The sequence below is a fragment of the Dama dama genome, chromosome 13 (genome assembly GCF_033118175.1).
Source record: "Dama dama isolate Ldn47 chromosome 13, ASM3311817v1, whole genome shotgun sequence".
Classification (NCBI taxonomy): Eukaryota; Metazoa; Chordata; class Mammalia; order Artiodactyla; family Cervidae; genus Dama; species Dama dama.
Genome location: NC_083693.1, coordinates 40998429 through 41023324, shown reverse-complemented (window position 1 = coordinate 41023324; position 24896 = coordinate 40998429). Strand labels below are relative to the sequence as shown.

At 57.1% G+C, this 24896-nt stretch overlaps 1 protein-coding gene across 3 annotated transcripts in view; it reads left to right on the top strand.

Moving 5' to 3' along the window:
* LINGO1 (leucine rich repeat and Ig domain containing 1) overlaps nt 1-24337 on the top strand; it is a 212314-nt gene extending 187977 nt beyond the window's left edge. For 2 of the 3 annotated variants that reach the window (XM_061159638.1, XM_061159639.1), the window contains one exon: nt 21445-24337. In XM_061159638.1, the coding sequence (XP_061015621.1) occupies nt 21457-23301 (1845 nt within the window). In that variant the 5' untranslated portion in view covers nt 21445-21456 and the 3' untranslated portion in view covers nt 23302-24337. Of the gene's footprint in view, nt 1-5590; nt 5678-21444 lie in introns of those variants that run through there. The other variant, XM_061159637.1, reaches the window with a different exon arrangement.
* Nucleotides 24338-24896: the final 559 nt, after the last annotated feature.

Sequence of the window (24896 nt, the reverse complement as noted above, 5' to 3'; positions counted from 1 at the left end):
TCCCAACTAGTGGAGGCTGCTGCCCATATTGTTTCTAGATAACTGAATGTCACCAATGCTGGAACATTTCCAAAGGAGGAGTGGGTGATGGAGGTCCCTGAGATGAGGGGAGATGAGAATTAGGGATTCAAGAGTATCCATGCCCACCCCCCTCCATGCCTTGGCCCCCTTCTCCAGAGGAACTCATGGCTTCTTCCTGATGAATGGATTTCAGTTGAGTGTAATTTGCACACCCAGACTCTCTGGAATCTGGGCTTTGGGCTCTCTGAGGAAACTGGAGGAGACACAAGATCAATCTCTGCCTTCAGGGTGTTCCTGATTCTTGGAGAATAAGGAACTCGGCCCAGGCGTCTCCTGATGGGAATGTGAAAGGGACCTTAGGGTAGACCCCAGTCTTTACAGAGGGTGGGCTGAAGGGTCAGGAGGAGGGTAGACCCTTGTCTTTACAGAGGACGGGCTGCAGGGTCAGGAGGCAAAGCGCAGCCACAGCAGTATGTATAATAACTATAAAAAGTACCTAAGTTTACCAAGCACCTACTGAGTGCCAGGCCCAGCAGCAGGTATAGGGTGTACATTCATTCCTCCGTATCCACAGGTCACATCCACAGACTCAGAAGGCCGGCTGTAAGGGACTTGGGCATCTGTGGATTTTGGCATCTGTGTATTGTCATGAGATCCTCACACCAGCCCATGAAATGGTCCTACTGATCCGCCCAGTCTTACAGAGGCGGGACTGAGGCTTAGAGAGGCGCCCAAGGATACAAAGGCCAGCTCAGAGCAGGAGACAGAGGGGCTCAGAGCAGGCTTCTGGAAGGAGGGGGCCACACAGCCCTGCCTTGGAAGGGGAGTGGGTGAAAGGATTCAAGGAAATGGGTCTCAGGTCTAAGGATCTAAGAAAGCTGTTAATGATAAATAAGAGGATGCCCCAAGGAAGGGAGGGTGGGCTTTTCACATTCCTGCCCTTGGAGTCTTGGCTTCAGCCTCTACCCATGGAGGGTGTCCTTCCACGTCAGCCAGCACATCTCCTCATCCAACTGAGCCAGCCACCGTGTAAATAAGCCCCTGTGTGCCAGCTACCCCAGGCATGACAGAGGGCTAGGGCGCACCTGCACAAGTGACCTTGAGTAAGTCCTTTCCCTTTTAGGTACCTCAGCCAGACCCCCTGTTACATGCCTAGGTGGGACCCTGGAGTCCCTGAGTGGCTCTTAGGGAAGGGCTGAAGAGAGAGCAGGAAGGTCTTAACCCTGGTCCCAGCTCCAGGCCTACCTCCTAGAGAGGTAGCCCCCTCAGGTGTCACCCCATCCCTCACCCCCTCCATAGCTGCACCAGCACAGGGCTCTGACCTATGGATTTTCTGCCACTTCCTGATCCACTTCTCTCCAGCCTGAGTCTTCAGGACTTCATTACACCAGCAGCCTCGGCAATGCCAACATGGGAGGCTATGAGAGACTTGCAGGGCTTTCTAGGTGGCTCCTGGAGGCTACAGGGCCCCCACCTTCTGGGCTTCAGCCTTCCAGGGACTCAGGGTCATCTTCCAAGGAGCCCCCTCTTACAGCTTCATTCCACTCTCCCCATAGAACCACCAAAACTTAGAGACCCCCCAGGCCAACTCCTTATTGCATAATTGGGGAGACGTGAACCCAGGGAGGGTGGCGACTCCCTCCAAGGTGACACAGCAAATGAATGAGTGCTCAGAATCAAATTTGTGGCCTCAAAGGGGATACGGGGTCCACCTGCTGCACCGGGACCTCCGGCTAGGTGCTGGCTCCAACCCACTTCCCCCGCCCTGCTCCATGCCCCGTGCCACTTGCCCAGCCCCCACCTGCCTCCCCGGCTCCTGGTCTCTGTTTTTCTTACTAATTAGAGGTCTCAGCAATGACTTCACTGTCCTGGCCATTTTAGAGCTGTCATTAATTTCAAGTGCCTTCAGAAATAATCATCATCGTAAAACCCTGAGAGCTGCTGGGATGCAAGTGGGCAGGACAAGCACAAAGCAGGCGTGCTGGCAGGCCAATGTGTGCCATCCATTCCTGCCTGTGCCACGGGGGACTCGGTCCTGTCTGCTCAGCTTCCCAGAGCGGGGAGAGCAGAGCGTGTGCTCTGACACCACACACACACAAAGCTTCAAAGCCCAGCTCTACTTCTTATACAGAGTAAACCTGGACAAGTCACTAGCCCTCCCAGAGCCTCAGTTTTTTCATCTGTACAATGGGGATAGCAATCTCCATCTTGAACTGAAATGAAGTACAGCTCAGACCCTAGCTCACAGTAGGAGCTCTATAAATGTTAGAGGCCCCGCCCCTCCTCCTGAGTCCCCTGATAAATTCCCAGGTTCTCCACTTTGCTGGGAACGCTCGGGCATCAGCAGGCGGACTCCTTCCAGCCATCAATTCCTGCTTGACTGGGACTTGCTGAGTTTTCACCCTGGAGCTGAGATCTGCCGTGTGCCCACCCGTAAGACGTGCTGTCTCAGGCCTGATCTTGGGAGGTCCTAGTCTGAGGACAGAGGGAGGAGACTGGACTGTTGCCTCTAAGGGCATTTCAGTCTGAGGAGGAGAGACAGGAGTAGAAGCAAACAGTCTAGTTTGGTCTTGTAATGCAGGTGGGAACCAGGGATAGGGCATGCCAAGCAGGTGGACCAGTAACGACCAAGGCTCGGAGGTGTGGGTGAACACTTCAGCTGAAGCTACAGGGGCATGGTCTCTGGGTCTCGGACTGGGCCTTCCTAATCCACATTCTGCCTTGTCTTGGTGTCCCTAAGAGGACTGTGTTGGGGATCACCCAACAAGATAGGAATGGAAAGATATCTGTTCCCAGTGACAGTCCCCCTACCCCATGGGGTCTCTGATGATAAGGCCAGGGGTGTGTACTCTCATCAGGCCCAGGTTAGACTCTCAAAAAGGTCTTTTTCTAAATACTTCCCCCCAGGGCCTCCCCTTCCCCATCATTTCCACTGGTGAAATAAGATAAGCAGTGCTGGGAGGGGTCTTTTAGCGAAACGGAGGGGGAAGTGGCTTGGATACTGTTCACTTGGAGAACTAAGACTCTGGGGCAGTTTCTCGGAGACAGACAGCTCTTTCGTCGTCCCTGTTACCTCCAAGGTTTAGAGGGACAATTGTGGGCCCCAGAAGACCTCATCCCAGGACACTAACTTCCTCAGCCAGCACCTGGGAGGTGGGGGCGGGAGCGGTGGGCTCTCCCCCATTTCTCCGTCGAGATCACCGAGGCGGGGAGCAGGTGAGTCGGGGGCGGATAGAAGCCTTGGCCGCGCGGTGTCTGCGTCAGTCGCCGCACCAGGAATAGCCCCCGCCCCCGCCCCCGCCCCGCAGCGGGTCTGAGCGCCCGCCGGGTGCCTGGCAGAGCCTTTACGCAGGAGCTAGAGCGCGTCTATTCCTGTCGGGCTGGTGGGAGGAGGCGGCGCGGGAGGCGGGAGCTCGCGGGTAACTCACAAACAGCCGGGGTGGGGGAGCTGGGGAGCCTGGGACGGGGGTCCAGGCGGCACAGAGTCGAGGGACCGGGGAGTCGTCTGCTGGGCGGTTGAAGGGAAGGCGACTCCTGTGTCGCCTCCTCTCTTTCCCTCCCGCCTTTTGTAGGTCCCTCTGCCGAGCCTGCCCCCTGCCGGTTTACTCCGAGCCCCGGAAGGCGATTCAGATTCCCTTTCCCGGCTTTACTAGCTGTTCGACCGCACGGAAATGACAGAACCTCTCTGAGCCTGGGTTTCCTTCTTTATGTCACAGGGGGAACCACAGCGCCTCCTCCCAGGGTTGTTGGAGGATGAATGCAGAGTGCATAGCACAGCATCCTCACTTGCTAGGAGGGGCTTCACCTAGGCCTGGGATGCGGATGGACACGGAATACAGCAGATTGTTCTCCAGGCAGGACTGTTCAGAGCTGTGGTGTGGCCGTGAGCCTGAGAAGTACCCCAACTCTTTAGCCAGAACAGGTCTGTGCAACTCTCTGGGCTGTGTGTGAGGCTGAACAGTGGAGAAGCAAGATGGTGCTGGGGGCAGGGGGACACTGGTGGCCCCACCATGCTAGCCAGGTAACTGCAGTGAATGTCAGAATCCATGGGGAAGGAGGTGAGGTCCCGAGGGTCGTAGCCCACTCTACAGGCTTTCCCTAGACACCTCCGCCAGCCGATTCTCTGTATCTGCGGTCAAAGAGGACCTGGATCTTTGAGGAGAGGTCCCATTCCTTGGGCCTATTCGAGGATATGCCTCAACTCAGGATCCCCTGGACCTTTGGGGAACGGTATGGGGGACAGCCAAGACCAGCCTGAGGCTCTGCGTTGCCCTCTGCTGGTCGCTGGGCGCAGTGCCCGCGGCCCAGCGGTCTGCTGCCCTCTGCTGGACAGGAAGCCAGGCTGGGCGGGGACCCAGGCTGCAAAAGAGGGCTCGAGACCTAGCTCTGGGTAGAACCGCGGGGCTAGCGCGCCTTCTTCGGGGTCCCCCGGAGCTTCCCGGCAGCCGGGATGTAGGCTCTCCCGGGATGCGCAGACAATTCCGAGAAGAGGGGATAAGGCGCAGGCTCCTGGCCTGACCCTTCCCACGCCGTCCTCCAAACAACCCTGGTCCGGGGGAACCTTGCGGGTTCACGTGCGTGTGTCGGTTCCCCATGGAGTGTGCAGTGACCCCAGTGAACACGTGTGAACACACTCACGCGCTCCCAAGTACACGCAAGTAGCCACACGCGAGGGTGCGCACACACACCCAAGAGGACCGCAGATGGGACTACCCGGGGCCCCGCTGGCCCGGACCGGAGGGGCGCGGCCGTATGCTGGGCTGGAGCACCGGGACGCTACCCGCCCCCTCGTCCCCCCGCCCAAGGCTGACGCGTCCCTAGCTCGCGCCCCCTTGCCAGTTTCGCTGCCCCATCCGAGCAGGGCGGTGGTCGGGGCCCTCCTCGCTCTCCGCCCCCTTCTCTGAAAGGAGCCGAGCTCCCCACCTTACCTCCCCCCTCCCTCGGTTTTGCGGCCGCGCCTTCTCCTCCCCCGCCCGGCTCCCGCCGCTCGCTCTCTCCCTCCCTCCCTTGGTCCCTCCTCCCGCCCTGGCTCGCTCCTCGCTGCTCGCGCTCCCTCCCCGCGCCGCGGCAGAGCGCGGAGCCCGGGCGGGAGCCGGCGCGGGAGCCGGAGCGGGCGGCCGGAGACAGCGCAGGCGGCGGCGGCGGCGGGTTGTGGTCCCGGTCCCGGAGCGCGCGGAGTCCCCACCCGCGCCGCTCCGGCTCCTCTCCAGACGCGGGGCTCCTAGCAGCATGCGCGGCCGCTGCCCGCCGGCCTCAGCCCTGGCCCCGGCCCCTCTGCGGAGCGCGCCCGGCCTCGACCCCGGCCCCAGCGGCAGAGGTGGCGGCGGCGGCGGCGGCTCCAGGCCGGCCCGGGGCGCAGAACTAGACTCGTAGAGCCCGTGTCGCGCGTTCTGAGCGCACCCGCCCCTCCGCCCGTGGGGGCCGCGGCCTCCAGCCACCCCACTCCCGGGTCCTTGCCCGGCCCCGGCTTGGCTCCCTCCCGCGTGGGGCAGACAGACGGACGGCTAGCCCCGCGAGGGCGCGCGGACTGCCGGGCGGAGGTGTCGGGCAAGGAGGAGGAGACGGAGGAGGGGGCTGGGCAGGGGCTGGGGCCCGGCGAGGAAGACATGCGATTGGCGACCGAGCCGAACGGACGGACGGCGCGCCCGAAATGCAGGTGAGCCCGGCGGCCGAGGCCCAGCCCCGAGTAGGCAGCCCCGCGACGAGCGCCCCTGGGGGCCGCCGTCGGCCCGGGCTGTGCCCTCTTGGGTCTGCGGGGCACCCCGGCGTCTCCCAGACCCGCTTCGGGGTCTCAGATCTGACCGCCCCCCTGAAGCCTCAGAAATGAAGCTTTCCCGCTCCTCCCACCGCAACAAATTCCAGGTTGGCTAGCTGGGACCCCGGAGCTGGGGAGGGGTCCCCGTCCTGCTAGTCCTCTGCCGCCCTCCCATCCTGAGCACTGGGCGTCCTGGAAGGTAAGCCCCCTGCTCAGCATTGGGTGGCTGCCTCTTCCCATAGACCCCAGACACCCCCAGGCAGCCCGAGCCTGCTCCAGGCACCCCTGTGGATGCCGGTGGACGCAGGTCGGGGACCAGGTTTCTTCCCGGGTACCGGGCTGGGCGCCACCTGGCTCCCCTAACGGTTAGGAGCAGCCCCTTTTCAGCTCCTGCCCAGTGAGGGGGAGGAGAGGGGAGACCGGGGGTTGCAGGAATGGAGGAGAGGGAGTTGGGGTTGAGGGGGACCCAGGAACCATTGAAGGGCCTCCCCTTTGTCTTCAGCCCCAGCTTCTCACTTCCCCCTGCCCCACTTTTCATTCTGAAGCACAGCTGGTGGCAGGTAGGACCCGGCTGAGAAGGAAGGGGCCTCCTTCTCTCCCCCCACCTCTGTAAGGAGGGCTGTGGGCTTCCTACTCCCCTGGCACCTCCAGGCGGATCCCACGTAGAGGAGGGGTGGGGCCAGGCCCAGTGGGCAGTCCCCTCCTGTCTCTTGCCCTGAGTCTCAGCCCCGCTCCATCCAGCCCTGGTTGTACCGGCATCTCCTCTTTGTTCTCAGAGGTCCTGGGGTCGGGGTGGGGGAGTTGGGGCATCTGGGAGGTTGGCAGCAGCTTTGCCCTGGAGGGGTGGAAGGGCAGGAAGCCCTGAGGTGGGGGCAGTACCATCTGGGCAAGCCCCTTCCCTGCCAACCAGCCCTCCCTCAGTCCTCTGCTCTCGGAGCCGGAGGGTGCGCAGCCCTGCCTGGCCCGTGGCTCTGGCTCAGCCCTGCTGGTCATTATGCCGATGGCTTCAGCACCGGTGCCTCCCATGCCCAGGGAGCAATAAGCCCAGGCATCCAGGCTTCCCCACACCCAGCGAGGAGTGCTGTGCCGGAAGGGAGGGTCAGCTGCTCCCAGACCCTTTGTCCTTGTGTGGCCAGGAGGGGCCGAGTGCTCACACCTCTGGGAAGGCACCAGCGCCTGGTCTGCTCGGACGGCTTGCCAGCTCTTCCTGCCTTCTCCCCACGGCCTGAGGCGGGAGACAGGGATTAGGGGGCAGGAGGGAGAGGCCAAGAACTCCTCGGAACCCAGATAGGGGCGCCGGGCAGCACCCAGCGGCCCCTCCTGGAAGGAGGCTTAGCAAAGGCGAGGGCGGGCCCCTTGTGATATTCTTGTTGTCTCTGCCCCCCTCTCCCACTCCCTGCCAATTTAAGTGTGAGGTGGGCTTTGGGTAGGGCTTGGTCAAGGCAGCGGTACTCCCCCATGCCTGGAGTTAGAGTGGGTCCCCAATGCAAGGGGCCAGGTTTGGGGGGATGGCTGGGTGCTGTGGGCCAAGGGCAATAGAGAGACCACCCTACCCTTGCAGTAGTCTTTGATCCTAGGATCAGTTTCTCCATCCCCTGCCTCTCTCTGAGCACCCATTTTTCCTAAACTAGATATTATTTTCTAAGACCCAAATTCCAGTGGGATACAAAAAAAAAAAAGTCTTGTGAGGGTGGATCATTGTTCAGCATAAAGCCAGACAGGATCCCTGGTACCAGTGATGGTTCATCTGGTCTGCTTTCTGGGTGCCACTGAAGCAAATGGTGAGCGGGTGATGACTGGGTCTAGAGGGTGGGGAAGTGCATTTCTGCTGAGAAATGAGACAGTGCAGTGATTTGCACAGGGTCCCGAGGAAGCGTGAGGCAGTGTGTCAGATGGAGGGTTGAGAAGTGGGTCCTATGGGGCTAGAGAAGGGCCAGGGAGGCCGTAGGTGGTGGTGGTTTCAGAGCCAGAGCCTTGGTTTTGCTGGCTGGGCTCTCTTAGTTTAGCTCTCCGGTGTGTAGCACTCTGTGGAAGGTTGGTGGCCTTCCAGCCCCAGGGACATCCTGCCTCCTGACAGCTACCTCCTGATGGCTCTCTGTCCCATTCTCACCAGTCCCTTTGATATCCCCCCATCACCTGGCTTGCTTCAGCATTTCTACCTAGAAGGTCTTCTCTTCTCCTGGCCCCTCCTCTAGGAAGCCTCCCTGACTGCTCCCCATCACTGACCCTCTTCCCCCAGTTACCCACAGTACCTGGTTTGCACCTAATATTGTACCAATTCATCCATACATTGATTCTGCACATCCTGGCTGGGATGCCTGCTCTGCTCCGGACTAGACCCTCCCATGGCCCCCATGGATTGCCTTGAACACTCCGGGCAATCCTGTACCCATCCCCAGGGCTCCCCTGCCTGGCCTCTGGGATAGGGATGATTCTGGGAGGCACCAGGGAACAGCTCGTTCTGGTGGCCAAAACTGCCAGGAGGAGACACAGTATCTTCAGCCTATAGTGGATGGGCAGAGGTAGGTGATGCCAAGGATGCCCCAGGCAGGGATTGGGGAGGGCCCAAGCAGGGTATTCAGTAGCACACATAGGTACCTAGAGAAGGATGGGATTTGTTCCTGGGGGGGCTGCAGCAGTCAGGGGTCCCCCAGGAAGACAGAGGGGCTGGGTATCTCTTGAGGGAATAGAAGATTTGGCAGAGACATAAAGAGCAGGATTCTAGAACCAGGGATGGTTTTTTGGTAGAAAGAGTGTGGGAAGGCAAGTTCATTTCCATTATGTGTTGAATGACTATCCTTGGGCTCCGTGGACCCAGTAGAGCTGTTCCCACAAAAGTCCTCTCCTGTGTGAGTTCAGTTCCTTCAATGTCATTTTCTAGTGAGTGAAGCTGTTGAGTTTGGTCCCTGGAAGCAGATGCCTGGGTTCAAATCTCAGCTCTACCACTGCCTACCTCTGTGACTCTGAGCAAGTTATTAATACTTAATCTTTTGGGCCTTGGCCTCCTTATCCATAAAGTGAGGATAACAGAGGGCCATTATGAAAACTAAGTGTGTTCATATATGCAAAGCATTTAGAAGAGTACATAGGAAATTCTCCAGAACTGCTAGTTACTCCTAGTTTGTATCAGTGATGTACTCTCTATCTTAGCCTTGTAGAGTGGTACAGAGATTTGATTTTATAGCTAAGAAAAAATGGAGAGCCAGAGAGGCAGAATGACTTGCCCCCAAATCCCCAGCTTATAAGCATGGGGCTCAGTCTCGAATGCCTTCTTCCTGACTTCTGATCTGGGACTTTTGCTCACTGGTCCAGGCATGGCCTGTTAATTAGTTAACATATTTAGTATTACTACTACTACTACTAATATAATGAATATCATGACCCTCCTCCCAACCTGGACACTCACATTTTAATAACGATATACATCTACTATGTGTTTCTTCTCAGCTCATCCATTGGCAACCACTACCCTAAATGATCTCTTTAGTATTCTCTTGCCTTTTAAAAATCATAGTTTAATATAGAGAAATTATTCCGTCTTAGTTATGTTTGAACTCTGTAAAAGGAACATGAAACTGTGCTGTCCTCTGGAATTTGCTTTTTTCTTCAATATTGTATGCCTAAGCTTCATCGATATTGTTGCAAATAATGATGTAGTTCATTCATTTTCACTGATACATAATGTTCTGTTGTTTGTATTTATTCTTCAGAATGTTTATCCTTCTATTAATGGGCATGTGGGCTGTTTCCCTTTTTGCTCTTACAAACAACACCACGGTGAACTTTCTGGTCCCTTCCCTGAGACAACATGCAGAGCATCTCTGGGGGCACACAGCTAGGAGCAGAATTGCTGGACTATACATCGTGTTCGCTGTCAGCTTTACTAGGAAATGTGCCACAGTGCTTCCCAAATTGGTTGGGCCATTAATGCCTCCCTCAGCAGGAGATGAGTATCCCCATTATTCCCCACACTCACCCACACTCAATATGGCCAGACATCTTTTAAAAAATCTTTTATTTATTTTTGGCTGCACTGGGTCTTCATTGCTTTTGTGCAGACTTTTCTCTAGTTGTGGTGAGTGGGGGCTACTCTTCGTTGCGGTGCAAGGGCTTTTCACTGTGGCGGCTTCTCTTGTTGCAGAGCACAGGCCTTCTTACAGGGATGTCCCAGACATCTTGAATTTTACTGACTGAATGAGTGTAAAACAATCTTATGTTATGGCCTTGATTTGCATTTCTGAAATTCACAGTTTCTAGTGTATGAAATGGGGGTTGAGATAGGCAACCACAGTGAGTAATGGATGCTCACTAAGCAATCATCCCCTTTGCACCTCAGTTTCCCCAGGTATTGAAATGTTGTCCATACAAATCCCGAGCTCAGGGATGGGGAAGAACAATCAGGAAGTTCTCCCCAGTGGGTGAGAATGAAGGGGGAACAGGGAGCACTCAAGTCCCTGCAGATTTAGAGCCAAAGGAATCCTAGCGGCACTGTGTTCACCCACCGGACGGGAAGGGGTGGTCCCAGCTTGAGAGGTAGAGGCAGAGTTTACTTCATTATTTTAACGATGCAGAGCCCCCTGATAAACCCCTGGCACCTGGTGTGGGGCTTGGCTTGGGTGAGTGCTCAGTGAGAGTTTGGTGACCCGAGGAATGAACTCATGTATGTGTGTTCCTCCGTTCCCACCTCCTTGGGAAGTCCTCCCTGATTGCCCCAGCCCACTGAGCGAGTGAGGGATGGCTGAACAAGGTGGCTCCTGGGCATTTGCAAGGCCCCCAAGCCCCTGCCCACCCTCAGGGGCTGAGCCGCGTGGGGCTGGCAAGCTAATTTGGAGCGGCTCCCTCTACCAGCCTGGTGCACCAACAATTGATTCCGCACCGCTTTCCCCACCTGGGCCCGGGCCCCTGGAGCTGGTTAGAGACGGGAGACGGGGCTGGCGGAATAATTATGCCTATTTCATGTGACACCCAAATTGATTGCCGCCAGGGTGACATTACCAGGGCATTGTTCCTCGTCTCCAACCTCTTATTACATGTTATTAGGGTGTGTGGTGTGTGTGTGTTTTTCTATTTTTTCCCATTTCAGGGAATTAATCTCTCTCTACCACCTCCTCGCTTCCCTCTGCAGAGAACCTGCTCATGGCTCCGGGAGTGGAGTGGGTGGGGCCCCGGGCAGCAGGCTCTCTCTGTCTGGTCTAGCATGGGGCTGCAGATGAGGCTGGGGACCTGGCCATGTCAGCTCTCTGGCCTAGGGTGTAAGGTGGGGGTATCTCAGAGCCAAGAGGGGCTGCTGAGCTGTGAGCCCAGCAGAGAAGACTTCCTGCAGTGTCTCTGGTCCACAGTCTCTGCTTGCATGCCTCTCATGACAGTCTGCTCACTCATTATCTACCAAGGCACATCTTCCAGGCTGAACCTTCTGATTTTCCATTTGATTTGTTGTACTGAGCTGAATGGGGCTTCCCCAGAGGCTCAGCAGTAGAGAATTCGCCTGCGATGCAGGATCCACAGGTGACAGGGGTTCGATTTCTGGGTTGGGAAGATCCCCTGGACGAGGGCATGGCAACCCACTCCAGTGTGCTTGTCTGGAGAATCCCCATGGACAGAGGAACCTGGTGGGCTACAGTCCATAGGGTCACAATGAGTTGGACGTGATTGAAGCAACTTAGTGCGCATGCACTGAACTGAATGGACCTCCTCTGTGATTCCACGCAGGGTCTTGGCTCCACCCTATGGGCCTGCTCTGGGCCCTTTGCACCCTCTGCTTTGCAACCTGAGAGATCTGCAGAGATGCCCGGGCCCTCCCAAGTTTGGGCTTCTCATGAACGCACAGCCAGGTGATGGCATCAGTTGTGACTGGGCAGAACTTGATACTGAAATTAGTATATATACTGGGTTGGGAAAATAGACTTTGGCAAGAGGTTGGCCAAGATTCAGTTGAGCAGAGAGGGCTTTGAACAGTCAGTGCCAAGAGAAGGCAAGGGTTTTTATTTATAGTTTGCCTGTCCCATGTTATAAATACCTCATTGGACCTTGGTTTATGATGTACTGGGGGTTTGTTTTTAAGTCTCTTCCAGGGCAGAATAAATGCAAACCTTCATTTGTCCCTGACCTGGCCACACCATGAATGGAGAGGCTAGGGTGTTGGGGAGAGAAGGTGGCTGCCGTCAGGAGGCCGGGCCTCTTAACCCCAACCCCGAGGTGCTGTGGGACCTTGGACAAGTCACTGATGCTCTCAGGCCTCAGTTTCCTCACTTGAGTGATGGTCTGTAGAGTTATCGTGCCTCTTGAGTTAGACAAGCTCAGAGACCTTTGGCAGGTGAATTAATGTCCTGGCGCCTCAGTTTCCTTATGAGTAAAATGGGGCTAATGGTCCTTCCATCATAAGGTATGTGGTGAGGGTTGGTGGGTCAATCTGCAAAGCATTTAATTGATGTGCTGCATATAAATGTCTCTTCCCTTCCTTCTCCTCGAATTCTCTGCCCCCAGCCCTGTGAGAGCAGTTTCAACCCTGCCCTTCCCTTTTCTAAATGAGGAGTTTAGGGCCCCAAGACATAAAGCCACTTGAGCGCGACTGTGTAGCTCAGCAGCCCTGAACCTGATTTGGAGAGAGGCAGCATATGAGAATGGTCAGGACCACCTGTGGTCTAAGCACCTCAGGCCTAATTCCAGCTTTGCCATTTACTGTAATGGGCCAAGTGGCATCACCTCTCTGTGCCCCAGTTATTTAATCTTTAAAACGAGGATAATAATACTACCCTCATAGGATTGTTGCGAAGTGCAAACAAGCTCATGTTTGAGTTGATATCATGTTAACTTTGTGACCTGTAGCAAGTTACAGAACCTCTTTGTGACCTTGAGCGAGTTGCACAACTTCCTTGTGCTTCTATCTTTTCCATCTGCACAATGGGAACAATAACAGGACCTATCTCAACAGGTTGCGGTGAGGGGAAATTAATTTTCATAGGTAAAGTACTTGGAATAATGCCCAGCACACCAAAAGCCCTCTATTAGGGTTTTTCTAGTCGCCATCATCATCATCATCATCATTTTTATGAGGTCTCTGACCTTCAGACCCCACAATTAGATCCACCACTTCCCCCAGCTCTCCTGTCTCCACTCTGGGTTTCTCAGGCTGTGACCTCCCCACTCTCTCAAACCCAGGGCTGGTGACCCTCCCAGGGAGGGACTGGCTGATTTTCAGACCTCCAATGCCTGAAATGCTCCAGCCTGAGATGTTTCCAAGGTAGACGAGCCTCCAAGACTGGAGCACTGGGAGAGGGCCCTGGGTGCCCCACAAAGTGGTGGAGGGCGGCACTGAGGGGAGATGAGGTGGGCATGTCTGCTAAGCACCTCCCAAGGGGCCCCTGGCCTGAGCGGTGGAGGGGGCCCAAGGCCTTCTGGGGCACCTTCCTGTCCCTGAAGGTCTGAGTGGACATCCAGGCCTGGAGAGAGATGGGAAGGGAGGTTTGGGGGTGCATGAGCTGTTCTTTCAGAGAAGGCAATGGCACCCCATTCCAATACTCTTGCCTGGAAATCCCATGGACGGAGGAGCCTGGTGGGCAGCAGTCCATGAGGTCACTAAGAGTCAGACACGACTGAGCAACTTCACTTTCGCTTTTCACTTTCATGCGCTGGAGAAGGAAATGGCAACCCACTCCAGTGTTCTTGCCTGGAGAATCCCAGGGACGGGGGAGCCTGGCGCTGCCGTCTATGGGGTTGCACAGAGTCGGACATGACTGAAGTGACTTAGCAGCAGCAGAGCTGCTCTTTCCTTGAGCCCCGTCAGGCCGCCACATGGGTGCTTGCCTGCCCCTCCTCAATTCTGGGATAGCACTGGTCCAACCAGGAGTGCTGTCCACTCAGGCAGGCCCACAGCAGACAGCACGGATGCTTCCCAGAATCAGTGGTTCCCTCCTGCCTCCCCCAGGCCAGCTCTCTCACCTCAGAACAACCCTGTGAAAGGACAGGCAGAGTCCAGAGTGGTCCAGGACTCACCCACGACCACACGGTAGGGCAGGGTGCCCTGGCCAGAGCCCCGGCTAGGGACCTGTGGGCCCAGGACTATTTGCCCACCCGGAAGTGGCCCTGCCTCACCCTGGGCTCCTCCCCACCCAGCCAGCAGCTCCGGGAGGGCAGAGCCTATATATAGAAGCCTTTAAACACTAAGATGCTCTGACAATTAAAATTCATAATTTATCCCGCAAATGGCCTGGGGTTGCGAGCTGGCCGGAAGGCTGGCAGCTCTCGAGACCGGCTGTACTTGGAGGGGTAGGCGATGGGGTGGGCAGGAGCGTCCCTCCCTTAGGTGGCACAGTGTTTGCCCAGGGCCACACAGGGGCAGCTGCCCTAGCAAATGGGCAGGCAGCACCCTCCAGCCCGGCTGTGGTGAGAGGCCATGTGAACGCCTTTGGGAGAGGACGGAGTTTCCAAGTGTACCTGGGAGATGGGGCTGGTGGCAGTGGCGGGAGGAGGGACTTCAAGCACAGACACCCACACAGGCCACACACAGTTGCCTGCACACACACACACACACATCCTGGGGGCCCAGCAACTCTTTGCTGGAACCAAGAGCGAGAGGAAAATAAAGAATTATACACGACAAAGGACATGACCTCAATTTTCTTTCAGGTTGATTTTTCTCTCCCATGGGGGTGGCAGCTGAAAGAGGAGAGGGAGAGGGAAAGGGTGGGCTGACCAGCCCGGGAGGAGACAAATGGACGGATGCACAGCTGAGGTTCAGCTGCCTGCTGGCTAGCCTCAGTCGGTCCCGATTTCTCCTGCCAGAGCTCAGCCTGGGTGCTCACCCCTCCTCTCAGGGTTTCCTGTGTCCTCACCCCCCTGTGCCAGGAGGCAACCCTTGCCCTCCCCCGGCTCTCAGCAGAGCCCTGGAGGATTAGACTGGCCAGGGAAGACCAAGTTCCCCCCATTAGCAGCTCACACCTTAAGCCATTATCAGCCATTCACACCTCAGCAGGGATTAGCCTTGGAAAGGCCGAATGGAGGATCTTTAAAAGGAGTCCAGGGACCTGGGTCAGGATTTGGGGTAGGAGAGAAGCAATTAGGAGCCCCCAGATGCTCTCAAAGCTTCCAGGACATCAGTCGCCTCCACCCTGCACATCTTTGCCCTCATCGTTCTCTTGGCTGAAAATGCCACCCCTCCTGCCCCCGACTTGGCCGGTGGAAATGTGTCTGGGTTTCAGCCTGACACCTCCTCCCTGAGGCCTCTATAAAGAGCCGAGACCAGGAGTTGGGAGCTGTCCTGGGAAGCTGGCCCAGCAGCTGTGGTGGGGGCGGGAGGCCCTCTGTCCCTTGAAGCTGGGCCTGGCTCTCCTGAGCTGTATTGGCCTCAGCCCTGCACTATGGACTGTCCATCTGGGGGACCCAGAAGTCGGCGGGGGGGGGGGGGGGGAGCAGCAGAAGCTCCAGCAGAGGGAGAAAGGGACAGAGGTCAGCACACCAGCAGGGCCTGGTGGGGGGGCACCCGAGATCCAGAGGGACCCCTCCCTCCCCCGCCGGAGGTGATCCCTTCTTCCTGGGGACTTGCAGGCTTGAGCGGCTTGGGGTGAAACACTCCTGGGCTGGATTCTGAAGGCTGAGCGGGATGCCTCCAGGCATAGGCAAATGGTCTACCTCTGCTGTGGGAAAAGGCTCCAGCATGGTGCGACCCTCGGGGGCTTTCCAGAGGGGCCTCACTCCAGCCCCACATTACCCTACTTTCAGCCACGTGGTCATGGCTGCCTCTGAACGGGCGCGCTTGCCACAAATGTGCTCTATCATTTCATGAAATGGATCCAGCTACTCTATGTCCTGGAGCTGAAAGCAAAGAAGGGACTTCAGAGAGGCAGAGATGTGGGGACAGGGCAAGTCACGAAGAAGCTAGACCTTGCCCTGCCTCCAACCTTTGGTAACCCAGCATAAGTCCCTTTCTGAGTAACTGACCCATCTCAAGGTGTGGTGGTGGGAACAGGATGTGCTCATGGCCCAGGACATTTGACCAGGTGGCACTAGTGGTAAAGAAACTGCCTGCTAATGCTGCAGATGTTAAGAGACGCAGGTTCGATCCCCAGGTGGGGAAGATCCCCCGGAGGAGTGCATGGCAACCCACTCCAGTACTCTTGCCTGGACAATCCTGTGGACGGAGGAGCCTGGCGGGCTACAGTCCATGAAGTTGCACCGAGTCGGACACAACTTAGCACGCACGCAGGAAAGGGGAGTAGAGCTGAGCGGGGCCCGAGGCAGACTCTCTGAAGCCCTGTCTCCTGTCCCAGGTCTGTCTCCCTCCTCCCTCACTCCTGCTGCAGACCCAGCCTGAGGAATGTAGGGTGGCAGGACAAGACAAAATGTAACAGCCTCGTTCCTCAGGGAGGGAGCAACCCGTCACAGCTGCCCCCGGGTCACACAGCCAGGCTGAGGGCCCAGGGGGCCAGGCATCCCGGGGAGGCAGTGGGCACCTCTACGGCGAGGGACCTCACGGCTGCATGTGCTGGGGATTTCCCTGCGGTCCCTGAGGAACACTGAGTGGGAACACCATGAAATATTGATACCGTAAACCAAAAATAACTGAACCTTCCCTCCTGTGCTGCAGTCGACCCCAAATTAGGCGAGATTCTAGCATAGACAGTGGCAGCAGGCAAAGGAGAATGGTACGGTGCGGAAACACTGAAAAAATTCAGTGTGTATAACATACTATTTTCTGAAAGTTGGGGAAAGGGCTTTGTCTAATTTAAGGGGCAAGGTCGTACTCCATTGGGTCAGCGGGTAAAAAAAATCCACCTGCAATGCAGGAGATCCAGATTCGATCCCTGGGTCAGGAAGATCCCCACTCCAGTATTCTTGCCTGGGATATCCCATGCAAGAGGAGAGGACAGAGGAGCCCGGCGGGCTACAGTCTATGGAGGTGCAAAGGGTCTGACACCACTGACTAAATACATGGATACATGGACACAGATATACCTACATGCAGCTACCTAAGTTCTAGTGCCTTCCCTCAGCCTTGCTCTGCTGGGACAGGCCCGCCTCTCCTCTGGCTCTGGCCTGGCCTGTGTGTCTGAAAGAAGTCCTGTTTCACTCATGATAACTCTTGGCATAGGCAGCCTGACTCACAGGATCAGGAGGCTCTGCTGCCTCCTGGCTTTGGAGCCAAGTCAGAGTCAGATGTATTCCCTTTTGGAAGCCTCCACCTTTCTCATCTATAAAATGGACAAGAAAAATCTCTTTGAACGCTGGGTGAGGGTTTCTAAGACGGTGTGGATAAAGCCTAAAACCTGGCCCGTAGCAGGTGACCTGTAGCTGCTAGTCCCACCTGTTCCCTAAGTGCAGGCGTCCGATCAGTTTCCGTGGGTCGGGCTGCGTGTGTGGTAGTGGCATGCCCACACCCCCAGGAGCCTCAGATGCTGCTTTAGGAGATAGAATGACCCCTGACCTCAGGGGTTTTCCAGGTCCACCCATGGGTCATCCCATGCCTCTTCAGTCTCCATCAGCTGTTCCCTCCAACCCTGAGCCCCAGGATGTGTGCTTAGTCGCTCACTTGTGTCTGACTCTTTGCGACCCCACGGACTGTAGCCTGCCAGTCTCCTTTGTCCATGCAGATTCTCCAGGCAAGAATACTAGAGTGGGTTGCCATGCCCTCCTCCAGGGGATCTTCCCCACACAGGAATCAAGCTGGGGTCTCCTGCACTGCAGGTGGATTCTTTACCAGCTGAGCTAGTGGGGAGCCCCAGGGGAACAGCCTCAATGGGAGGCCCCAGCTAGGGATGCCACCCTCAAATAGATCCTTCCAGCCCCTATAGAGCTGCAGTTTGGGGTCTGAGCCCCTACTGCTTTTCATTCCCTACATGGGTTTGAACATGTTGTTGACTTTCTAGCTGGAGAAGATCCAACGTCTGTGAGGGAACCCTGGCATCCACCCCTCACCCCCCGACCCCCATACTGCACAGCTGGGGAAAACGCAGAGAGGGGAAGAGTCCTCCAGGGCACTCTGGAGTGGCTGGTGTGGGGAGCAAGAGAGCCGGACCACATCTGTCCCTGACGTGAGTGGCAGGCTGGCCCTCTGCAGTGCAGGTCTGACGGCGTGGCCACCCCCACCGCTCTGGGTTGGGAGGACACAGAGGCTGCTGTGGGCTCTGTGCGCCATGGCCCGGGCACGGCTCTCCTCTGCCTGCCCACCTGCCAGCCTTCCATGTTCATTTCCTTTGTATTTATTGGGCCAATTCTTAAACTCTTGCCCTTGTGGGAAGCCCTTCAGGGGGCAAGGATCCAAAATAAAACACTGATTAAAATGTATAAAACACTTCTCCTGGGCCGCTGCAGGAGTAACCAGTGGGATTGATGGTGCCAGGGCAGGAGGGAGCAGCGTGTTGCTCACTCAGCAGGTTTGGTGAACCCCTCAGACACCAGCCTGCTAGCATCCCTTGATGACAGGGACCCCCACGGGGGTGTTAGATGGGGAGACCAGGCCCAGTGTGCTGTGCCAGCGTGCGAAGCCATCTTAGCCTCTCTAGGCCTCAATGTCCTCATCTTCCAGGACAGTCGCACATAAAATGTGAAGGAAGAGGCAATTCGGAAGATGTGTCTTTCTGTAACTGTCCATTCCTTTGTGGGTGTAACTGCCAGGCCTGCCACCCAGGCAATACTGACCAGCCTTTTATCAACGTATTTGAATCCCCCAGGTGTCTCTTTGCTCAGTGGACCTGCTCCAGGGTCAGCCTCATCAGAATGACTTCAACCCCTGCAGAAACTCTTTCATGCACACACAGTTCCTTCCAGAGAACATTCAGTGGATTCTTTTCTGTGCCACACCTTGACCTGAGGCTGCAGACTCACCATCTGCCCACAGGCACTTCACTGTCTAGCAGGTGGGATAAACCCCATGAGGGTTTGACCCAGGATTAAACATAAGACACAGGAGAGGTGCCAAGTGCTGAAGCTTTGGAGCATATTTCCCTCTTTGCCCAGGTCACTAGGAAGCTCCAACCTTTTATCATTACACAGGATTTTGTGGCATTCTTTCTTGACTGGCTTGTCTCCTTTATCTTCTTATCATCTTGTAACATCATTTTGCTGGCCATTGGCTCAAATCATTTTTAGAATGAGATGTTATACACCAGTTACATAATGTCATTACTCATAAATGTAAAGTGCTTCAGAGTTGTGGGCAAGAGATTTCTGATTGAGTAGATCAAGGATGGCTTCATGGAGGAGGTGGCCTTTGGGGGTGGATGTCACAAAGGCTTCTGGGTCAGTGAGGCTGGGAGAGATCTCCAAAAGGAGCTGGCTGAGAGGCAGGAATGCACAGGATAAGACTGGGATGCCTGGGTGACTTCACTGGGGGGAATGGTGGGAGAGGAGGGAGATGGGTAGGTTGAGACAAGGTGGTGGGGTCTTCAGTGCCAGATTCTTGTCTGTGTGACGGTCTTGCCAACATCTCAACATATGCTGTGCACTCACTGCCCCAATTCTCATTCTTTGGCATCCTCTCCAGAAGCCCCCACCCCACCCACCAGCCCAGCCCCTGAGCTGGGTGCTAAAAGTCCTATTTACCTCTCCCGGTCCCCAGGCTCACACCACGCCAGCCCCAGCTGCCGTCCCAATTACTTATTGATCGTCTCTCAGGATGTTTGCTTTTCTGGTGGGTCACTGGAGCGTGTGTGACTGTGGAAAATGGCCTGATTGGAGTGGGTGGGGGAGGCCAAACCACAGAAAACTCCAGAGGGAGAATGAGAGGGGATGAAGGAAGCGGAGGCGGTGGACAAAGCCCTTGAGAATAACAAAACTTTGCAGATTTCATAACATGTCAGTGACACTAGGAACCCTCTCTGGTTAATCAGTCACTTAGTCGATCAACAACCAAGGAGTGCCTGTCAGTCCTGGGAGACCCTGGAGCACTGGGAAGTGGGTGGTGTCACTGAAGTCTGACAGACCAGAGCCTTGGTCCCCAATCTACCTCCTCGACTGGCTGGGTGCCCTTGGGCAGCCGTGACCTCTCCAAGCCCCAGTTGCCTTAAGGGTTGAAGTGTGGGTGACAAAACCTGTAGCTTTAGAAGTGGAGGCTGTGGACAGGTGTGGGGAGGAGCTTGGAGGGATGGGAGAAGGCCCTGAGCTGGGGCAGGGTGATGGGATCCTCCCGGCCTGAGCACCCCCTTCCTGCAATGAGGCCCCCTCAGGGCCACGGGTGTGGGCTGGGTGGGATGGATCTTCACCCCACGAACAAAAGGGCTTCAGCTTGGACCCCAGAGACCATCTGGTCTAACCTCTATTGTTCAGGGAGTCCATACTAGTCCTCCCAATCCCCTAAGTACTCTGCTGGGCCAATTTCCCATGGGGTGGAACAGAGATAGAGGACAGAAGAGCCTTCTGGGCAGAAGTGGGAGCAAGTGGCCTCTGAACCCACGAGGAGAGAGCAATTGTGTGTGGGGACACCTGCAGCCTGTCCTCAAGCGGATCTCCCTAGTCACCACCACCCAAGTCCTATACATTCCTCTAGACCCAGCTGTAAGAAGCCTCCCATCCCCAGTGCTACAATGTGGGGCTGTCTGTGCCATCCTGGGCTGTGGGGGTCTGACTGCTCCCCCATTAGACAGGACCCTGGTACTCAGAAGACAGTGATTGGAACCTGGAGAGACAGACAGATGAAGCCTGGTTGAAGGGGGTGGATGTTCTTTGGAGGGAAGTACACTTCCAACTGGGCATCAGAAAAAGCTTCTCAGGGCAGTGGACTCTGAGTTAGGCCTTGCAAATGGGGTTTCCACACGTGAGGGAGGGGCATTCCTGGAGGAAAGAGGAGCAGGAGCCTGAGCTCAGCAGCCTGCCTGGGTGGGTCGCCATGGGGACCTGAAGGACTGTGAAAGTTGCAGAGGTTCCATGGGGAGGCCTCAGGGCTGGGTCCTGGCTTTCTGGAAGGGGGTGCCCTCCACTGATCCAGAAACCCCATGGGGAGCAGACTCGCAGACACTGGCAGGAACCACTGGGTATGCTGGTTGCCCAGGGTTCTTGGCTTCGGGCTCAGCTCATTGTTGATAGGGAGGGGGCCATGGTCTCTGTGCCTGGGAATGTTCAGGCTGAAGGCCGAGAGGGTGGACCCCAGTAGCCTCAAAAGCCCTTTCACAACTGGGGCCCAGATGTGCTGCTCTGTTGGCCATTCCTAGAGGCCTCAGCCTTTGAGCCCCTTTGATCCCCTCTGTGAGCCCCGAGGGCAGCTCAGCAGGTCTAGCTTTATCCCTGATGAGCACCAGGGGAAGCTGAAGTGCAGGGTGCCAGGTGGGGGGTGGGATGCATGCTGGGAGTCCCACTGCCTATAAATGTAAAATGAAAAGGAGGTGGATACAGCCTAGGGTGCCAATTCCAGGATCACCAGAAGTGACCTCACCCCATCCATGAAGCCACTGGATCCCAGGGATGTGGGACAGTCCTTTAGAAGGGCTCTAGGCAGGGTAAGGAGCAAGGAGGAAACAGCATGGGGTGGCAGGAGTTCCTCTGGCCTCGATATCTGGACCTCACTGTGTTGACAATCCCGACAGGTGTCATATGCCACTCTGGAGCCCTGCCTCTCTCTCTGGGTCAGGGACATCTTGACGGGGCAGGAGGGCACAGGGGCACGCAGGGCTCGGGGCGGGGGACCAGCGATCACTGTCCTCTAACCACCTTCTCTGTGCTGTGCTTGTTCCTGGCCGCAGGTGAGCGAGAGGATGCTGGCGGGGGGCGCGAGGAGCATGCCCAGCCCCCTCCTGGCCTGCTGGCAGCCCATCCTCCTGCTGGTGCTGGGCTCGGTGCTGTCAGGCTCGGCCACTGGCTGCCCACCCCGCTGCGAGTGCTCCGCCCAGGACCGCGCGGTGCTCTGCCACCGGAAGCGCTTCGTGGCGGTGCCGGAAGGCATCCCCACCGAGACCCGCCTGCTGGACCTGGGCAAGAACCGCATCAAAACGCTCAACCAGGACGAGTTTGCCAGCTTCCCGCACCTGGAGGAGCTGGAGCTCAACGAGAACATCGTGAGCGCCGTGGAGCCCGGCGCCTTCAACAACCTCTTCAACCTCCGGACGCTGGGGCTCCGCAGCAACCGCCTGAAGCTCATCCCCCTGGGCGTCTTCACCGGCCTCAGTAACCTGACCAAGCTGGACATCAGCGAGAACAAGATCGTCATCCTGCTGGACTACATGTTCCAGGACCTGTACAACCTCAAGTCGCTGGAGGTCGGCGACAACGACCTCGTCTACATCTCCCACCGAGCCTTCAGCGGCCTCAATAGCCTGGAGCAGCTGACGCTGGAGAAATGCAATCTGACCTCCATCCCCACCGAGGCGCTGTCCCACCTGCACGGTCTCATCGTCCTGCGGCTGCGGCACCTCAACATCAATGCCATCCGGGACTATTCCTTCAAGAGGCTGTACCGGCTCAAGGTCTTAGAGATCTCGCACTGGCCCTACCTGGACACCATGACTCCCAACTGCCTCTACGGCCTCAACCTGACGTCCCTGTCCATCACACACTGCAACCTGACCGCTGTGCCCTACCTGGCCGTGCGCCACCTGGTCTATCTCCGCTTCCTCAACCTCTCCTACAACCCCATCAGCACCATCGAGGGCTCCATGTTGCATGAGCTGCTCAGGCTGCAGGAGATCCAGCTGGTGGGCGGGCAGCTGGCCGTGGTGGAGCCCTACGCCTTCCGCGGCCTCAACTACCTGCGCGTGCTCAATGTCTCCGGCAACCAGCTGACCACGCTGGAGGAGTCGGCCTTCCACTCGGTGGGCAATCTGGAGACCCTCATCCTGGACTCTAACCCGCTGGCCTGCGACTGCCGGCTCTTGTGGGTGTTCCGGCGCCGCTGGCGGCTCAACTTCAACCGGCAGCAGCCCACGTGTGCCACGCCCGAGTTCGTCCAGGGCAAGGAGTTCAAGGACTTCCCCGACGTGCTCCTGCCCAATTACTTCACCTGCCGCCGCGCCCGCATCCGGGACCGCAAGGCCCAGCAGGTGTTCGTGGACGAGGGCCACACGGTGCAGTTCGTGTGCCGGGCGGATGGCGACCCGCCGCCCGCCATCCTCTGGCTCTCGCCCCGCAAGCACCTGGTCTCGGCCAAGAGCAACGGGCGACTCACGGTCTTCCCTGACGGCACGCTGGAGGTGCGCTACGCCCAGGTACAGGACAACGGCACGTACCTGTGCATAGCGGCCAACGCGGGCGGCAACGACTCCATGCCTGCCCACCTGCATGTGCGCAGCTACTCGCCGGATTGGCCCCATCAGCCCAACAAGACCTTCGCCTTCATCTCCAACCAGCCGGGCGAGGGAGAGGCCAACAGCACCCGCGCCACCGTGCCTTTCCCCTTCGACATCAAGACCCTCATCATTGCCACCACCATGGGCTTCATCTCTTTCCTGGGCGTCGTCCTCTTCTGTCTGGTGCTGCTGTTTCTCTGGAGCCGGGGCAAAGGCAACACGAAGCACAACATCGAGATTGAGTACGTGCCCCGCAAATCGGACGCAGGCATCAGCTCCGCCGACGCGCCTCGCAAGTTCAACATGAAGATGATATGAGGACGGGGCGGGGGGCAGGGACCCCCGGGTGCGCCGGGCAGGAGGAGGGGCCTGGCCGCCCTCCGCGGGCTCCCCAGTCCTTCCCACCTCCTCCCGACCCCTCCGCACACACACTTTTTCTCCCTCCCACCCCGTCCCCTGCTGACCCCGCCGGCCCTCACCGCCTGCCCTCTTCCTACCAGGACCTGAGGAGTCCAGGCCTGGGGACCCCACCTACACAGGGGCACTCGTTGACAGACTGGAGCCGGAAGCTGACAAACCAACTTGACGCGGCACAGTCAATAGTTCAATAAAAAAAGTTACGAACTTCCTCTGTAACTTGGGTTTCAATAATTATGGATTTTTATGAAAACTTGAAATAATAAAAAGAGAAAAAAAAAAAAGCTATTTCCTATAGCTAGTCGGAATGCAAACTTTTGACGTCCTGATTGCTCCAGGGCCCTCTTCCAACTCAGTTTCTTGTTTTTTTCTCTTCCTCCTCCTCCTCTTCCTCCTTCCTCTTCTCTTCCCCTGTGGGGAGGGATCACTCAGGAAAACAGGGAAGGAGGTTCCAGCCCCACCCGCCTGCCTGCCCACCCTGCCAGGGCGGTCCCCAGGAGCAGGTTGGGTGGTGGGTCTGCGCCCAGCTCTGGGCTGGCTGTTTGCAGAGAGCGGGTGGAGGGGACAGGGCTGCCCAGTGGGGATGAGGGCCTGTCTGCTGAGCTGCCAGGCAGCACTACTGCCAGGGGCAGGGGGGCCTGGCTCGGGTGTGGCTGAGACTCTGGACAGGGGCTGGGGTCCTCTGGAGGACAGCACAGTCAGTGGAGAGAGCCGGGTGCCGAGGCCTAACTCTGGTCCCAGCTCTGCTGCCGACTTGCTGTGTGGCCTCGAAAAGGTCATCAACCCTCTCTGGGCCTCAGCCTCCACATCTGTATAAATGGAAACGCTACTCCCGGCCCCGCCTACCTCACAGGGCTGTTGTGAGGAATTGATGAGATGATGTATGTGAAACACTTTGTAACCTGTAAAGCGCTGTGCACATGTGTGGGTGACTGTTCTCATTATGGTCATTATTATCTCACTGTGGGGGGCAGGGCTCCTAAGGGATCTCCATGGGGTCAGGGTTGGGGGTATGGCCAGGGGTGGGCCACCTCCATGGACTTCCAGAGGCTTTGCCCAGGACAGCTGCCCAGTGGTGACCATAAGCTTTGCCTGGATGGCTGGGGCTCTAGACCCCCAGGGGAGTCCTAAGCCCATGAGCATCATCACTTCCACCCACTTTGGTGTCGGGTCCCCCCAGGCAGAAGCCCCTTGCAGCTGACCTGGACCTATCCAGGGACTGGGTACACCATCTCTTTCCAAGGCTTCTTTCCATAAGCATTTATCAAATGCCTGCTTATGCCACTTCCCGTGTAGAGCACCCAGTCTTTGAGGCTGAGAAAGGCAGTTCTGGAGCTGTCCTGAGGACTGCCTGGACCCAGGTCACCACCCAAGTCTTACCTCATCTTCCACCAGGCTTTACTCTGAGCTTACCCTGGGCTTTGAAGGGTTCCCAGTTTGGGATTGGGCTCCACCTGCATGTGAGCTGACCAGGAGAGTCAAGCGCCCTGTTCATT